At 37.0% G+C, this 17,751-nt stretch overlaps 1 protein-coding gene across 1 annotated transcript; it reads right to left on the reverse strand.

Annotated features, from left to right (window-relative positions):
- Positions 1 to 4,295: 4,295 nt before the first annotated feature.
- LOC140245829 (uncharacterized) lies at positions 4,296 to 11,680 on the reverse strand. Its single transcript, XM_072325328.1, has 6 exons — positions 11,618 to 11,680; positions 9,409 to 9,703; positions 8,748 to 9,035; positions 8,172 to 8,450; positions 5,647 to 5,946; positions 4,296 to 4,432 (listed from the first exon to the last, which is right to left on the reverse strand). The coding sequence occupies exons 1-6, from the start codon at positions 11,678 to 11,680 to the stop codon at positions 4,296 to 4,298; spliced, it is 1,362 nt and encodes a 453-aa protein (XP_072181429.1).
- Positions 11,681 to 17,751: the final 6,071 nt, after the last annotated feature.

Below are 17,751 nucleotides of genomic sequence, written 5' to 3' on the forward strand. Positions count from 1 at the left end.
ACTCCGGCGCTGTCCCATAGGCCCTGTGTTGTAGCTTCTCCCATTGGGAGAGGCTGCAGTGCAGTGGTGCGTGTATTAGTCTTGGCGCACGCAGACTCCTTAACGACCAACAAGGGTTTGTGCCTGCAAACTACACTCTACCAGTGTCTGCAGTGATGCCGATGATGATGATGATAAAAAAACATTTATATAGCGCCATTTACCTGGAGAAACATTCAAAGGTGCCCGGCTCCAACTATGTGTCACACATCATTCACAAAGTTGCTGGAAAAGATAAGTCTTCAGTTCAGACTTGAAGGTATTGAGGCTATTGCAATTCCGAAGTGGGACTAGTGGACTGGTAGAGAGTTCCACAGACGTGGTGCAACAGAAGAGAAGTCGAAAATGATGCAAATTGCTCATGCAACAACCAAAGCAGAACATAATATGCATGTATACAGATATCTAAAAAATCCAAGTGATGGATAAAGGGTGCTCAATTTATCTGACCTGGGTTCATTTTTTTTAAAAGCATTTTTCTATCATGGTGATCTAATTGTAAAGTCCAGTGTTTAACCACTTTAATTCGCTAATCTGAATATGGGGACGACTGCACGTGGCTTGTTTCTTTGATTTTGTATAGAGAAATGATTCGCTTGAAATTTGTAATATGATATGTGCCATGGAAAGACCAACGGACCACTCCTGTATTTTCTTTTTGTCATTCCACCTCCGTGTTCTGCTCAAGATTCTCTTTCTCAAATGCTATATATCATCTACTCACTCTTTAGGTATTGTAGATCAGAAATAAAATCAATTTAGTCTTAGAGAGAAATGGAAGTACAATGTATTAGCTGTTGTAAATATTGAAAATTTATGAATACATACCATTGTTGGAAACAAAGTACTACTATATCTGTTTTATTTGTCCGTGGTATGTCATGTCATGTCATGTAATGATCATGAGAATGAATTTAGGTTGGTATTGTTATAGGGCATTGATGCAAAAGAAAAGTTATACAGAATATATTGTGGCATATTGAACAATGTATCAATGCTCTATGTTCAGGTTATGTTTCCTGGCATTGTTTAGAATTTTTGGAACCTGTATGAAAGGAATCGAGATGGTGAAATGTGAAAAGCTAATGTGAGGTTTATTGCAACCGATTATAGAATTGCCCGTCATGGACGTAAATTGACACTGATTATTCAATGTCTTGAGTTGTTTCCATTATAAAAATGGACTCAAGAAAATGGTCTCCTGAGTGCTAGACAGGTGTCATATCCATTAGACCATTGAGCTTCTGCCCGACAGTAATTAATTTTTCTTATCCCCTATAGCAGAGAGTATTGCGTATTTATTGAAATTCATTATTCTTGTGTCAAGTTGTTTTCTTCTTCCAGCTGATTGACCAATTCCCCTTATGTCGATGAAGGCAGTTTCTCAGTCAGTTGAAGTAAAAAGCAACTCGATGCAGGAACCATTAATTTGATTAATGTAAGGTTGTCAGCAGAAGAGTTGTCAGCAGAGAGCTAGGTTTCTGCAGTATCTGCTTCATAATGGAGAGACTTATTTAATAGTCCCCAGTGATAGTACATTGTACAAATGTACTGTAAGAATGGTAGTCTTTGCTGGAACCTGTGGGCTGCATACAGTATGTGCATATTACTATGTACAATCAAACTTGCCTTTAAATATTTGACCTAACACATCAAACAATTGATCGAGTTGAAGACAAACTCAGCTCTGGATGATTGTAAACATGTAAATCTAATTGTGTCTTATTGTAATTCACTATAAAGATAAAGCATTTTTACCGATTCCTTTGGATTCCATGTTGACTGTTCATAATAAGGATTTTTTTTTCCCCTTGAAGCATGCGATGAGATTTTCAAAACATCCATTTTTTTGTGTTCAAACATGTGACATTTGTTATTGTTAGAAGGGTATGTGTCTCCAAGATGTCACATTTCTTCAGACATCATGTTTGTGCTCGTATTTAAAGGACCTCAACGGAAATTCTTCTTCTAGTGTTCGATGTATAATGGACCCCATTATGAAAACTTTAGCCATCTGCTGAAAAATCAACCTCTCTTCTAAAATTCAATAGGAGTCCTATAATAATGATGATGAAGAAATTATATTGTAATTTACTTGAGTCTTCAACTCCTTTGCCTCCCCCCCCCCCCAAACTCCATCCAAACTCCTCCAATCTCTACTGCGGTTTATTGACAGTGGACACTTGTTAACTGATATGACACAGAACTAAAAGGATGCTAAAAAAGGCTCCCTAAATGTATTTGTAAAACTTCTTTAATGCTTGGCATTGTTTAGTCATGTGGGTTTCAAGGATGCTGGGATAGTGAGAGTATAATATAGATTCTATGTGGCAGAAATGACCATGTTTGTGTCAGCTATGTGAGGAAAGAAGCCAATATATTAATGTTGGAAGTATAATATTTTGTGTTATATTGATATTAAAGTATATGAAAACTGTATTAAAAGTGGATGAGTCGGGTCCATGGATTTTTGTGCTGTTGAGCATGATGGGAGTTCACTTAGCCTGACAGTCAGTGAACCAGAGCTCTCTTTGTCACCAACACACACACACCTACATGTACACACACACACACACACACACACACACACCCACACACACACACACACATACGCATCCAGGAGTTCTAATGATTAAGTAACAAAGCATAACTTTGTACAATTATCAGTGCTTTCCACCTGTTGCATCAATGCCCCAAATTCTGACTCATTCCATTGTTCAATTTCCGTTTAAAAAGAAAATGAAAGAACAAGATAATACGACCAACATCCCTGACCATACAAAAGCTCACTTAAGAATTCAGACAAGAGATGAAAGAAATTATTCCCAGTCTTCGCCGACTACTTTTTACTGAGTAACATACTTTGTAATTACCACAGTCCGTTATGTGATTTACGTTATGCAATTTGGCTTACCGTGTTTATCTGTTGAGAAACTAAACTAGAGGCAGGTATTGATTAAGCTATATACTGTACCATCTTACAAAGAGCTACCTATTAAATTTGTTCGCTAATCAAAGGTACATTAACGAAAGTGCAGTTAAAGGACAAGTCCACCTTCATATACATAAGGATTGAGTGAATGCAGCAATACTAGTAGAACACATCAGTGAAAGTTTGGGGAAAATCAGACAATCCGTTCAAAAGTTATAAATTTTTAAAGTATCTGCGTAGTCACTGCTGGATGAGAAGACTACTACAGTGTATGATGTCACATGCGTACAACAATATAAGGAAAATAACAAGAGAAGCTCACAAAACTTTACTTTTTGAATAAAGTGCACATTTCTTCGACTTGTCACTGACATATGTTAAGGGTAATATTATTTCCCCTGCCTTCTGAAAGAGAGAAGTCAAGTGTTCTTTTGTTATGCGAGAGAAGTGGAAATATGTTGAATTTTCTTTATTCTTTCTTTATATCATTGTACTCATGTGACATCACAAGCTATAGTAGTCTTCTCATCCAGCCTTGAGTGAGCAGAAACTTCAAAAATTCATAACTTTTGAACGGATTGTCAGATTTTCCTCAAACTCTCAATGATGTGCTCTACTAATATTGCTGCATTCACTCAACCCACATGTCTATGAAGGTGAACTTGTCCTTTAAGAATAGTATTGAGCATGATAAGACAACCTTTCTAAAAGTCATTGTTTGTAAACGATATTCCTAGCAAACAACATTGGTTTAAGTAGAATGGACAGAGCACTCCTAACTTTTCTCCTTTTCACCTAGCCTATTAATTGCTCTTTTTTCCCCTTCAAAAGCACTGGAAAGAACAAATTGCAAAACCAACTACAAGAAGCGAGAAGTCCTACTGTTTCTCATACTAATCAAGTTTCAAATCAGTAGATTAATAAAGATACAGAAAGGTGTGTTATAGATATCATGCAAAAAATGTAACAATTTCAACCTTAAACTGTCAAACCGAGACACAGCATTAAAAATCATGACAACTCGTAAATCGCATGCAATTTACATTTGCAATACGGCAATCTAAACTTCTCGAGAGTGATGTTATGTAAAACTGTGTTTTAATATTAGCAAAAAAAAAAAAAAAAGACAGGAAAGGTAATGTCTTGTAAAAGAACATGAAGCACAACTAGAAAAGAGTTTTTATCCTCCTTTGCTCGTATAAACAAACAAACAAACACGATTATTCCTGGCGTAATTGTGAAGCCGAGATTGAAGTATAAAGTGCTCACTAATAGACTTATTTAACTCTGAATAAAAGGGAAGGTATAGCAAGGCATTTAATTTTCAAAAGGCCGTGACATCCCTCCTTCTCAAGATCACTGTCGCACAGGTCAACAACGACAGGAAGAACACGGCGACGAGCAGGGCGTACGTGGTCGACGGCTGCTGAAGAAATCCTCGGCGAACACCGGCAATTGGACCTGTAGTAAGGCAAGACAAGACATGAGGGGAATAAAAAATTAGTTTGACAGAACAAAAAGAGGGGGAAAATTCAAAAACACGTCTGACCTAAAATTTCAAGTCCAGTCTTTACATTTTTTTTTTTGGTTCACTTATATTAAAACATGTATTATATTCAAAAAATTAATGTATGTGTGTCACCCTCTTAAAATATTTCTTCTTTTTATGTGAAAGCAAATTTAGCATTCAGCCAGCTTGATGTGTAGGGATAAAATCGTTTATAAAGCTGCAAATAGACAGTTAATAGAGGAATCTTCAAGCTGTCTATCTTAACGAGTTCAGATTTTAATCAAGAAAATCAATGAAAGCAGCTAAACTGCGAAAAAAGGCATAAAGGCCTACATACTTGTACATCATAATAGTTATTTTCCTATCAATACTTATTAATTTAACACGAATGGTTTTGAACAGACTGAAGAAGACCAAAGGATATTATATAAAAGTTAACTTAATTGCTTTGACAAACATGCAATCAAACTTCAATTCCCCCTTTGTTTATCAGTTACTTTTATTAGAATAATTCCAAACTATTTACTTTTCATTATGTCATACCTACATCGCAAGATGGATTCGTAGACATGTGATTGATTCCTAGCATAGTTGGAATAAAATTGATAATGTGATACTTAGGTTAGTAACACAGCGTGAATCCTAGCAGGTTTATGTAGAATTGGAAATGAACTCAATATCTAAAAAGAATCAACAATCGTGGATTTGACCGGCCGTTGCGATTAGAGCTCATCTACATGTCTTGCTAGTCATATCATTGTAATAAACTTAGAGTGACCAATAAACTCCACTCAGAATAATACAAATCACAAATAGTTCGCCTATGGTTAGTTATTCTCAGAGCATCTCGCTCTGACGGGTGCACGTCACGCGACCGACACCCACGAGTCATATAGCTCACGAGTCATACAGCCTATTAGTTCGACACTAAGCTAACAAGGCCCACGAGATCGACACATTGAGCCCCGTGTTGTATCTGTCGAACTCATGGGCTGTTTTTACATAGTGTCGGACTCATGGGCTTTATTTGCCTAGTGTCGAACTCATGCATGGGCTGTATGACTCGTGAGCTGTGTGACTCATGGACCTGTTTTCAATGTCCAACTCGTGGGCTGTATGACTCGTGGGTGTCGGTCTACGGTGGGATGACCCCGCTCTGACTTACCTTTCCCAGAGCCGAACGTCAAACAGTGCTCGAGACTGGTGAAGGTCCAACCAATCCCGTTTGTCCCGGAGCACGTGATATTGATGCACCTGTTGTGTGGGCGTGGTCTGAAGAGAGCCGAGGCGCAGCTAGACGAGGAGATCGCGGTGTTGTCGACTCCGATGGTGTAAGTGTGGAGGTGTGGGAACGGCTGGTCTTGAAGACTGACGTGACACGTGATAACGAGAATGACCTGGCTTCCTTCTCCATTGATCTCCTGGGTCTTGATGGAGAGGATGTTACTCGCTGGGCGCGCATGACCTATGAGGGCAATACACCAGTATACGATTTATTTGTCTTCATTCCAAAACAACAGTGATCACAATAAACCTCTCGTTGACAGTTGTGTCGACACATAGATTAATATAAAATATTTTATAATACAATGCCACTTAAAAGCAGTGAATATGATGTCAAATCAAAGAAGCCATTTACTTCAACTTCAGACGTTTTACATCTAGCCATTACAGGCCTAGAACAAGACCCAGCTAACAATTGAAGGGATCGGTGCAATATAGTGCTAACCCACACTTTTGTCAAAATTGAGTTACATGCATTTTCATAATCCTTATCCTTCACTCTAACCTCCGTGAAAATGTATTTGAATTCAACCAATAAGATGGTAAAAATGCATGCATTCATGTTTTATTAATGTACAATGTATGGACTTTCCAAACATTCAATAGCGATTATCTCAAAATGACTATTGTGTGGGTTAGCACTATATTGCACCGACCCCTTCAAATGGACCTTTTATGCACGTTCTTGAAACATACCAAGTTCGTTATTTGGACGTTTTTTTTTTTTAGGTTTGCTTAAACATTTTCACAGCGTCTTTTTATGGAAGGTTTTCTCAACGTATTTGTTTCAAGGGGACGGTAAGCAAGCTTTTAAAACGTTAGAAACAAGCAAAAAAAAAAAAAATTAAGGACCTTCTGAACCTTTTGGACGTTATAGACCTCAGAAAACTTTTAAGAATATTCGCAAATTTCTGTGGTCGTTCTGCGGACTTCAGAAAAAAAAAACTTTAAAAACAGCCTAGAGCGTTGAAAAGGGTTTTAAGAATGTTTAAAAGAGTCTCGACCCCCTTTCCGGAACGTTTAAAGAACATTTCATAACCGTGTAGAACCTCTAGAAAACTTTTAAGAACGTCTTATGTGCATAACAAACGTTTTAAGAACTTTTAGAAAAGATGCAACAAACAAAAAACAGAAAAAAAACCCACACATACTTGTATTAAACTTTTCAGGAATGTATGTAGCTTCCTATGAACTGTCAAGAACGTTCAAAGAACCTTTAAAAAAACAACAAACCTCTAAAAAAAAACGTAATGGGTAAAAATAAGGGTTGTATTGGGCATACTATTTAGTTATGAGATTATACAGACATAATCTGGGATTAATATACCGTAATCCTAATCCTATATAATTCTATCTATAATTCTATCCTAACCTGTTCATAATGTCGTATTTCCTATACCTAGTACATCCTAGTTCTGTCTAATATCTGTATCACATTCTTTCATATACCGGCAAAAATGTTGTAATGCGTGAAGACATGGTTACTAAAATTAAATAACACATACTTTAATTAGGCCTATTAACATACACAAATACCTCTTCATAACACAATTTGAAATTGTTAATAACGTACTGAACAATAACGTAAGTACAATTTTAACGCAGTTAAAAATGTTTGAACCCATTTAGATGAAAACTGTAAATTTCATTGTCTTTTATCTATTTCGACTAGTTTTGAAATTTAAGATTTTCTTACTGGAATGTTCATAAATAATATGCATGCACATTCGTAACATAGAAACCGAGAGAAGATGTAGCGGACCTAATAGAATAAAAACGTTTTTAAACGTTTATTAAAGACGGAGATGTAGTAGACGTTTATAGTTTATAGTTTATAAATGGCGACCGAGACGTAGCGGACCTAAGAAAAACGTTTTGTGAACTTTTGTTATGACGAAGACGTAGGGGACTTAATAAAAATGATGATAATAAAAATAATGATAATGATAATAATAATAATAAAAATGGGTGTGAACGTTCTGATTTTTTTTTTTTTTTTTTGGGGGGGGGGTTTGAATTCGGCGTTTTTAGCACGTTTAATAAACTTTCTTTAAAAAAAAAAAACGCTCTGTAAACGTTAGGTGCGGGACGTTTAAATTTTGTAACGTTCGATAACGTTCAAAAACATTTTGTAACGTCCACTGACGTTTTAAGAGAGTTAAAAAAGAGAAAACCCTGTGTTTTGCGGTAAATGCTAAGTCCGAACTTTGATTATTGGTTATTATGGACGTTTTAAAAAGTCCGTTTTAGACGAAGACGTACGGAACCAATACAAAACAAAACAAAACACAATGATATTGAGGAAACGTATAAAACCTAATTAATACATTAAAACACAGATTTTCAGGCAATCACAATTTATTCTATTACTATTTTCTTTATAACCAGAACCCAAAAGAAATCTACCTGTTTTCACTGGGCAGAAGTTCCGCGTAGAAAACGTCTCTCCGAATTGACTGATACCGGTACACGATATATCGATACACCTGTTAGGTTGATCTTCCATGATCGTTGAAGAGGCGTTGGATCTTGCTAAAATGTCTCCATCAGCGGCGATTTCGAACACACCGATCGGTGGAAACGGTTGGTCGGTCGGATCCACGTGACACGAGATATTGAGACTCGTTCCCCAGTCATTCTCGTCTTCTTCTACCTTGATAGAGATGATGTTAGGCGCAGGTGGATCTGAGGGGAACGGAAGATATGTTGTTGAAGATACATGTGAGTTTGTAGTGAAAAAAAGAGTTCAAAATAAAAGTTTCCATATTATAATATATTGCTTTTAATGCATACGTCAGGTGTTTCTTACTTCGGGTAAACTGCTCAAAACAGAACAACGAAGAACTTACACAGATTTCATTGTAAAGGGCATTCGTCTTCAATCACAAAGATTATTTTGTTGTTGTTTTTTTTTATTGATATGGATATGGAGACGACGGGAAAAAAAAAAGAAACACAATTTTGAATTTCCTAATTGCTCACCCGTCGGACAGTGCCTCCTCGACGTAGAGGTCATTCCGACGCCATTAGTTGCGGAACACGTGACATTAATACACCTGTTGGGGCGTGGTCTCAAGACGGCTGAGGTCCAGCTCGCGTTGGACAGGATGGTCCCATCAACCCCAATTGAATACGAATGGAGGTACGGGTACGGCTGGTCGCTCAGGTTCGCTCTGCACAGGATTAGCAGATTCATATGACGGTCTTTGCCTAAGAACTCCAAAGTCTTGATCGACAAGATATCAGCTGCTGGAGGATCGCCACTGGTTTCTAGTGGAGGTCAAAGTCAAGGAGTGGCAACGATAGAAGGCACAATGTTTCATTGATCGTTGGAGGAATGCACTCGTGTTAGAAATGAAATTGTCATAATATGATGCTGTGTTTTTTTTTTTTTTTTTTTTTGTGTGTGTAGGAAATGCTTGTAATAGTGTTAACATTCGCAATAACAGTAAAACAGCGACACTGAGTAAAGTTCCAAAACTCCCTATAATCGTGATAACCGCCATCAAATTGAAAGTGGTTCCAACCCAAAGCAAGTGCATGTGGTGAGTCTATTAATTACAAAATCTCGGATGTATTTGAAGTCTGGTAGAAACTTGATGTATATCATAAGAAGATCAATAAATTGATAATGTCCTCTTACCGCAGCTTTTCGTACAGTAAGTCTGTGTGGTGGTCGTCCTACCGATGTCGTTATCACCTGTGCAGGAGACTTCTACGCATCCACTTAAAGGAGGGTCAAGGGTCACTGAAGGGGCGTTTGAAGACGACCGAATGACGTCATCGATTGCAATTTCGTATGTCCTGATTGGTGGAAATGGTTGGTCACATGAGTTGACGTGACACGTGATCTGAAGGCTATTAGTTCCCTGTTCATCCTCGACTTGGCTGATCTGGATCACAGTGATATTATCCGCTGGGGCATCTGTCACGTGACAAATATTAGGACCAGACAGGAGGTAATTAAGTCATCGTTGATTAGATTCTCTCGCAGAGTAAATTTTCTTCCTATTATTATGTATACATAAACACATTCACTTCAATTCAATTCAGTTCACTTAGATTAAATTAAATTCAATTTGATTCAATTCAATAATGCTTTACTTCCATCGAGAAAAGGCGATGTTTAATGCAAAGTATACATGTAAAAAGGAGAGAAGTACAAGCTGTATAATTTACAACAATTGCACATTTATATAAAAGTATAAACATTTATGTGAGCTTACATCACAAACGGAACACAATGTTGCATATGGGTCCATGAACATAATGAGCAAGCAAAATTTTACAATTACAGATTATCCGTTGATTCATAGTAGTGCTTTAGAGTGTTTAAATCGTTCGTGCGTGAACTCTCTGAATACGAAGAGCGCGAGAGTGGCGGAGAGAGAGAGAGAGAGAGAGAAAGAGAGAGAGAGAGACAGAGAGTAAATGATGTTTACTGCTTCCTTGTTTAATCACATTTTTTATTCTTTTCTTTTTGTATTTATATGAAACGATAATGTTTCCGAATGATTTTGTAATGCATGTAGTATAGACTGTGCTTTTCTCTTGCTTCTGTCATTTGTTGATGATTTATTTAAATTTGATTCATTTTGATTTGATTTGAGAAGCATAATAAATACGAAAGAACAGCCGTTTAAAAGAACCTCTACCTCAATTTGTTTTTCTTCTGAAACATATCACTTTACTTTATACCGGGGTTCTCTATTTTGCTTCCCCCCTCCCAGGATTGTACAACCATATATGTCGATAAGGAGTTCTGTCAAATCATCTTCTTATTACGAGACTTTTCACTGTGATACGTGAAAGATTACGAATCATCTTACTTTCTTACTTTCTATACAAAATCTTGTTTTCGCTTACCTTTAAAAGCTGAAGATCTTAACTCTTATAACTTATAGCACTAATGCCTCATGAGCTAGGAATGCTTGAAATTTTTTTCCTATGTGACATTTGAACCATGACGTCACTATGACATTTTTCCCAAAATCACATTATCTCTAGCTAAATTTCTAAAAGTTATTTCACAATGAAAATTGGCAGAGGCATATTTCATGTACACTGTAATGACCTATATTTTCAATATAAAGAAATTGCCATGAGGCGCAAATATGCACGCATGCGCTCGCGTCAAAATTTCCAACTGCTGCAACCGAGCTAGAAATCATTTTACAAACGTTTCAGATCATTTTGAGCATTGTAAAATTTTGCGCGCGCGCGTTATTTGAGCTTTACTGTGCGTCCGTAAAGGAGGGTATCTTTATTTACTTTTTTGTCCCCTGGGAAAGGAATCGGTTTCTAATTTCAATGAGAACATTTTCATAGAATTTTAAGTTTACTCGACTACAGGCCCCTCATACCGGCCCGTCAAAGTTGAAATTCCGTGCGTGCGTTAGCGGCGATATACAGTGCAAATGTGCAGCAAAAGTGCATATTTTACATCCGTTGTAGGTCGTTACGATGGACGATAATCCCAGCATTTTTACATAGTTTGAAAGCTGATAAGTGGTAGATGCCATCTAGTGGGTGTAAACGTCTTATGAAATTATCTAGTGTTAACAAACTCCTTCATCCAATGAAATGAAAAAATATATGAAATGTTATATTGACTTCATCAGATTTCGAATTTATTCGAGCATATATTTCTTGTCTTTCTTTATGCTGTAGCTGATTAGATTCTGTTTCAAAATTATTCTTCGGTCCTACTATTATTCAATATTATGACGACATTACAGTGGAAAATTTGACTGAAGTTATCCTTGCACAATTGCACCATATTAGGTATTATCTCTACGGCACTAGTTTCCCTTTAAGAAAGAAGAAAGAAAGGAAAAAAAAAAACTACTTACGTTGGACTTGTAGCGTTCTAGACTGTTCACTGCTGAGAAGGTTGCACTGAAGGACGCCCCCATGGTCCACTACAGTTGGAATTAATGTCAGCTCGCTACGAACGGTGTACGTATCTACTTTTGCGGTTCCTTTAAGCGGAGAAATTAACCAAAAATAACATTACAGGCTCATCGCGTCAAACATTTCACTTGAAAAAAAAATGTTGATGTTCACCTTGAGGATGGCATTCACAACTAACGCTCGGTTGTCATATAGGTAGCATGCATTGCAAAGTAGATTCGTCAGTATCGCCTGTATGTTTTATTGAAAATCGAAACTCTAAAGGCTTTCATTATACAGCAGTTCTAATGTTATAACATATACAACAATGCCACGTTTCAAAAAGTACTTTAGTATCGTTTATTATTATTATTTCTATTATTATTATTATTGTTATTATCATCATCATTAACATTATTATAATTACTACTGTTATTGTTCCATATGTCCTCGTCAAATGTTTTGTGCCGCTGTCCATTCTAGCCTTGTCCCAGACTGATTTTTAGTTCATCACACTTACATCACACATATCAAAATATTACGTATATTATTTAGCAAGAATAAAGCGAGTGAAGCCTTTCCACGGACATCGTTTTGGAAGAACTCTAAAATGATGAATAAGATAGGAAATATGTCAGATATTCTCAATGTATTTTCAAATTATATAATATGCATGAAATACATGTATACAACTGTACAACAAATTTCTATTTATATTTTGTTTTATTTATTGTTTATCTTTTATCTATTATCTATGTTTTTTGGTGGCCGCTGACGAAACAATAGATGCTTGGAAGCAAGCAACCACGAAATCCACAGCTCTAAATCCTCTCTACAGGGACTATAGGCAATGAGGACAAAGGAACTGGACCCAGGGTTTTAACGATTTAAATTACGAGGTCTTAATTACCAACTCTGTCGTGAGGTCGATATTGCCTTGCATAAACGTGAAGTGCTGGGCGTCTTCATGACTGGGAGGCTACAGGATAATCTTTCATTAATTACAGATTTAAACTTACTGTCTCCCTCACAGCTCACTCCGACGTCTTCACTGTGACGGCAATCAAATCCATCACATCCCCAATAGGGTCGAGTGCATTGAAATAAGGAGTTTTCAGTTCCAGCACAATCAACCCCGGAAAGCAAGATTGGTCCAGATCCCTCTCCGAAGCGGGCCCCGATATAATGAGCTGAGGCAGATGAGTAGCCAAGCTCTCGGCACACGACGTGCGCGTCGTTGATATCCCAACAATCGTCACAAATCGTGCCCCACTGTCCGTTACACGATATCTCAACTCGGCCCTCATTTTCACTTGATCCACCAACCAGCCTCACTATAATCGATAAAGATGTAAGGTATAAGATATAGGATAAAAATATAAGTTATAAGATATAAAACATAAGATATAAGATAGGTACATTGATAAAAAGTAAAAAGTAGATAAACAAAATAACAAAGACAAAATTGTGGCGTGCATAGTCTAATGTAACATATTGTTCTGTACGATTTCTCAGTTTTAAATTCACTGACACAGGGTATGCATTTTGAAAACTGAATGACCAAGAGACACATCTGTCTGATGAAAAATATCTGCGAGTGTATTACTAGGCCTACTATAAGTGAGTGAGTTAGTGTGCAGGGATGTCACTGAATATAGGGTGAAAAATTACCAAACATTAATTGCACATTTTACCGCTTCACTTCGCCCTGAATGTTTGGTGTGTGTTTTGGAACGTTGTCAAGAAATCAAGCTGCATGTACTCACCCTCATAGCCGGGACATGTACTAGTGCCTGTGCCACATCTGCAATAAATAATGTAGCCGCTGTATTCTTGGACTTATATGCCTTTGTCAGTCAGTGATGCTCAGCCATCCATTCCGTAAGGCATCATCTTTTCATCAAGTTTTCAATGACGATTTCCTAAAGAGTGTGGATGAAGAGAAAAGAAAATGAGATTTATCCTCATCACTAATTATTAAAACAGAAGCAGCAATGGTTGATAGCGTTATATTATGAACATGAACTCGTTGGAAAAATCGACTTTCACTTCCGTCTGTACGGAATTCAAACGTGTCCGTGAAGATCAGGTAATGGTCAGCCAAGCTGTCATAATGCTTTTTCTCGAGTCAGTTATCACCATTACTACTGACACACTCTTCATTTCTGGAAGCTTGCAAGACTCCCGTGAGACAGGATGTCAAACATTAGACACTTCCAGGGGGCTGAAGTGGCAGAATGTGAACCTGAATTGAACACATCTTTCTGACACTTGTCTTTTTAATCTTTTAGTGTTTTCACAGTCGATAGTTGCCTTTTTCATATTCAGTGTAATTTTTGCCCAAAGACGGCATCAAAGTGTATGAATGAGTAAAAAGAGTCATAATGCCGTCCCTCTAATTCCAAGTAGTGGGGACGATATAACATTCAACACATCACTCCCAAAGCACGTTTTATCACGGAGTATAACAAAGTCACTCAGGTAGCCCAAACTGCAAAATTGTTGGACTTATATCAAGGCAGGTAAGTTGAACAAGTATTCAAACACTAGACGCCTATTGTAAATAAATACAATTTTAATCTTGAAGAGTGTTAAAACGCCTGTTTCTGTGATTATTCATGATTGTAGGTGAAAGTTCACTTCCGTTTTCAAACTCCAATGCTTTTCCCTTTTGCCGTGCCTGTGACAATGATTTTAATCGTTATGTTTATTTCGACAATGGAAACATCCATATGCTTGCAATTGGTTACCTATATTCTACACACTTGGTATAACATCGATGCAATTGCTGGCTGGAGTATTTCAAATGATGAGGATTCAGCAGTGCTTATTTGTGACCTCAAAAATACGAGGTTGTCCTGGTACAGGAATGTTAATAGTAACCTTTATGGGCAACGGGCAGAAAATGCATGACTCCCAACATCAACGACTACAGTTTGATTCAGCTATTTGGTATTCTTACAAGTAAAGGTACGACTTCCTAGGCTAGTCTACACTCCAGAAAGTTCTGGCATAGGTTTCTGTGCATTTCTTGATCTCTTTGAATATTTCTCCGGTCAGTCTAAAAGCGTAGATGGTCCGCTATGAAAGCCTCATAACCTGCCTAATGTCGCTCTTCCAAGTATTTACCACCATGCCTTAAAAGAAGCAGATTTATCATGTTTTTGAATATGACAATGAAAAAATAGGCTGTAAAGTTAAGTACAATGATTCTTTAGGACCAGGTTGCCGTATGAGCCCACTGCAGAAAGTGTTTCTGAAGATTAAGAAGCAGACCGTTTTGTTTCGCTCTCTTGATATCGGTCAAAGTTCATATCCGATCAACCTGCGCATTGAGTTCATCTCAGAATATGGGTAACTTCGTCATCATTGTAGACGTGAACTGGAAGGTGAGTTTTCTAACATATTTCACTAATCATTTCTAATCTGTAAGTAATATAATTATTATGAGGGTACAGTAGGGTTTCATTCATGTTCCTGTATATTTTCTTCCAAAATTGTGTTTATAAGTAGTTTTTCTTTTATTTTCATGTAATCCCTACATCTACACACAAATTAGAGTGTCCATTAAGAGTCTGTAAACTTTCTTCCCTTTCTCGCTTCTCGGCTCTGATGTATGGAAGACGAAAATTACACTTATTTTCTTCGACAATCTGTCAAATCTTCGCCGCCTACAGCTGTGTGTGGGTAGACGATGTATTTCTTCATCTTTTAGAATCATGCTGCACGGAATGAATGTGTTATCTGCGGAATAAATGTGCGTTTACCCATTGTGGGTATCGCACTAGGTGAAAGGTGACTTCCGTCCGGGTAAGTGGATTCAATTTTGAGACGTTCTCCTTTTGTTGCCTTAGATGTCGATATTGTCATTTGATTGTCAAACATTTTCAGTTTCTGTTGAAATTAGAATGCGACTATATCCCTAGTATTCAAAAGTAAATAAAATGCAGAAAAAAGAGGAGTTTAATTGTCATTTGTCTCTGTATTTCGTAGAATGCATCACATCTCTCCTTCACCTAAGCGCATTGTCTATATAACGCCATGTCATTATTCATCAGTGGACATATCTATTAGGGCCTAAATATACATGTGTGTGTGTGTGTGTGTGTGTGTGTGTGTGTGTGTGTGTGTGTGTGTGTACGTGTGTGTGGGTGTGTGTGTGTGAATGTGTATGTTTGATTTTTTTTCGTGCTATAACACGGAACACATGAATCCAGCTCTTGCATCACGTCTACTTAATTCTGACATGACACTGTGCCAAGATGTGATTTCACGGCAGCCAGGAGCAGAAATTTGCACCAAAAAACTGAGCGTAAAAGTCTTGATTTTCACACTAGTTCGAAAATGTTCTTCAAATAAACTACGACATCAACTTGGTCCAAAGGGCATCTTAGAATCTTAAAAATGATAAATTTCAAAGACCATTGCCTCTAAATTTAACATTCTATCTAGTGCCGCAGGTAGGTTGTACTTTATTTTCCACAAAGACTTCGCTAGTGGTAGTGAAGCCGTCTGTGATATTGACTCCATTCAAAAACCATGTTGGTACAGCCGAGCCAGAGACATCATTTCCTGTGCAAATCGCGGTGACTTCACGGCCAGTCCGGAGAGGCGAGGGTACCTCGAGGTTCAACGTCATTCCAGCTGAAAAGGAAATGTAAGAATATCGACTGATAGATCTCAATAATGTCGGACATAACAAAATGGGAAGAAATGTCTTTTATGGGAGAAATGTTTCCTGTGTCTGCTGAATAATATATCCATTATTCACAATCACATAACAATATTGCACAGGAAAAAAGATGATATAACGTCATTATCATGAAGTTTTTCCTGGTATTATTGATATGATATTATAGATAAATGAAATAGATACATTAAATGCAAGAATGAAGAATGCAATTGACACGATGACATGATATACATCAAACTGTTTAAACTAAATGAAACAGTAAGATAAAATTGTGTTCATGAGTTTGACGACCTTAATGCCCACTCTTGAATTTCCGCTAAACGTTATGATTTCCAAGCATTGTGCTGATTCAGACTTTTTTAATTAATCACAGAAACACGTATCGAAACGACGAAAAGTGCAAAATGATGGAGGTGAAGAAATTAACCAGTCTTAAATGACTTTTCTCTTACCAACGAAGTGAATGTTTATGAAAAGAAGCCCGATCTGCACCAATACTCGGTTGTCAATCATTTTGAGCAGATTCCTGTATGATATGAAAATCCTGGTGGATAAAATGGAGGAAAAATCAATCAATCAATCGATCAATCAATCAATCATTCAATCCATTAAGCAATCAATGAATCAATGAATCATTCAATCAATCGATCAATCAATCAATCAATCAATCAATCAATCAATCATTCAATCAATCAATCAATAATATCACAAACTGACATGAGCGAGGTGATAGAAGACCTATACACTCAAAGTAGTTATTTTCGATTTACATGGTTTACGAGGAGTTGAATAATACGCTTGAATAATAATAATACATTGAAAATTGATATTTCGAAGAGCAACCAAATCTGTATTATTTGATTGATTTCCTCACACCTACTTTCGAGTATCTCTAAAAATATGAGGAGAAATTGAAAAAGAAGTTTTGAAATTCGCCAATCTAGAGAAGGAAACTTCTCTGCTCGTTTACCACGAAGTTAGTATCAAATCAGGTTCGGTACCATGCGTGCATTTAAAATGTCTGGCTTTTAGTGCGTCACTAGTACGATACGTGCATATGAAAGAGGCGTCCCACATGATAAAATCCACAAGATTAGTCCGCGTATTGTGATGTGTCATCCAGTTTCCTGCTTCCCAAACTGCAACGATTTTTTTTTTTTTTTGAATGGTGCCTGGTTCTTGTATTTTACCCGGATGAATTTTAATTTCATGATCTCTTCATTTTCCAATTGAATATTGAAATCTTTCAGATTTAGTTTTCAAATCCTTGTCTGCAAGGATTAAATGTCGAAGGATTATATGTCTGAAAGATTATATGTCGATTTTTACTTTGAGGCATTATATAGAACATTTTAAATATTTTAATATATCTTTGCTTTCGGCAAATTCGAACAATTTCGT

This window comes from Diadema setosum, unplaced genomic scaffold, assembly GCF_964275005.1.
Source record: "Diadema setosum unplaced genomic scaffold, eeDiaSeto1 scaffold_39, whole genome shotgun sequence".
In the NCBI taxonomy this organism is placed as follows: domain Eukaryota; kingdom Metazoa; phylum Echinodermata; class Echinoidea; order Diadematoida; family Diadematidae; genus Diadema; species Diadema setosum.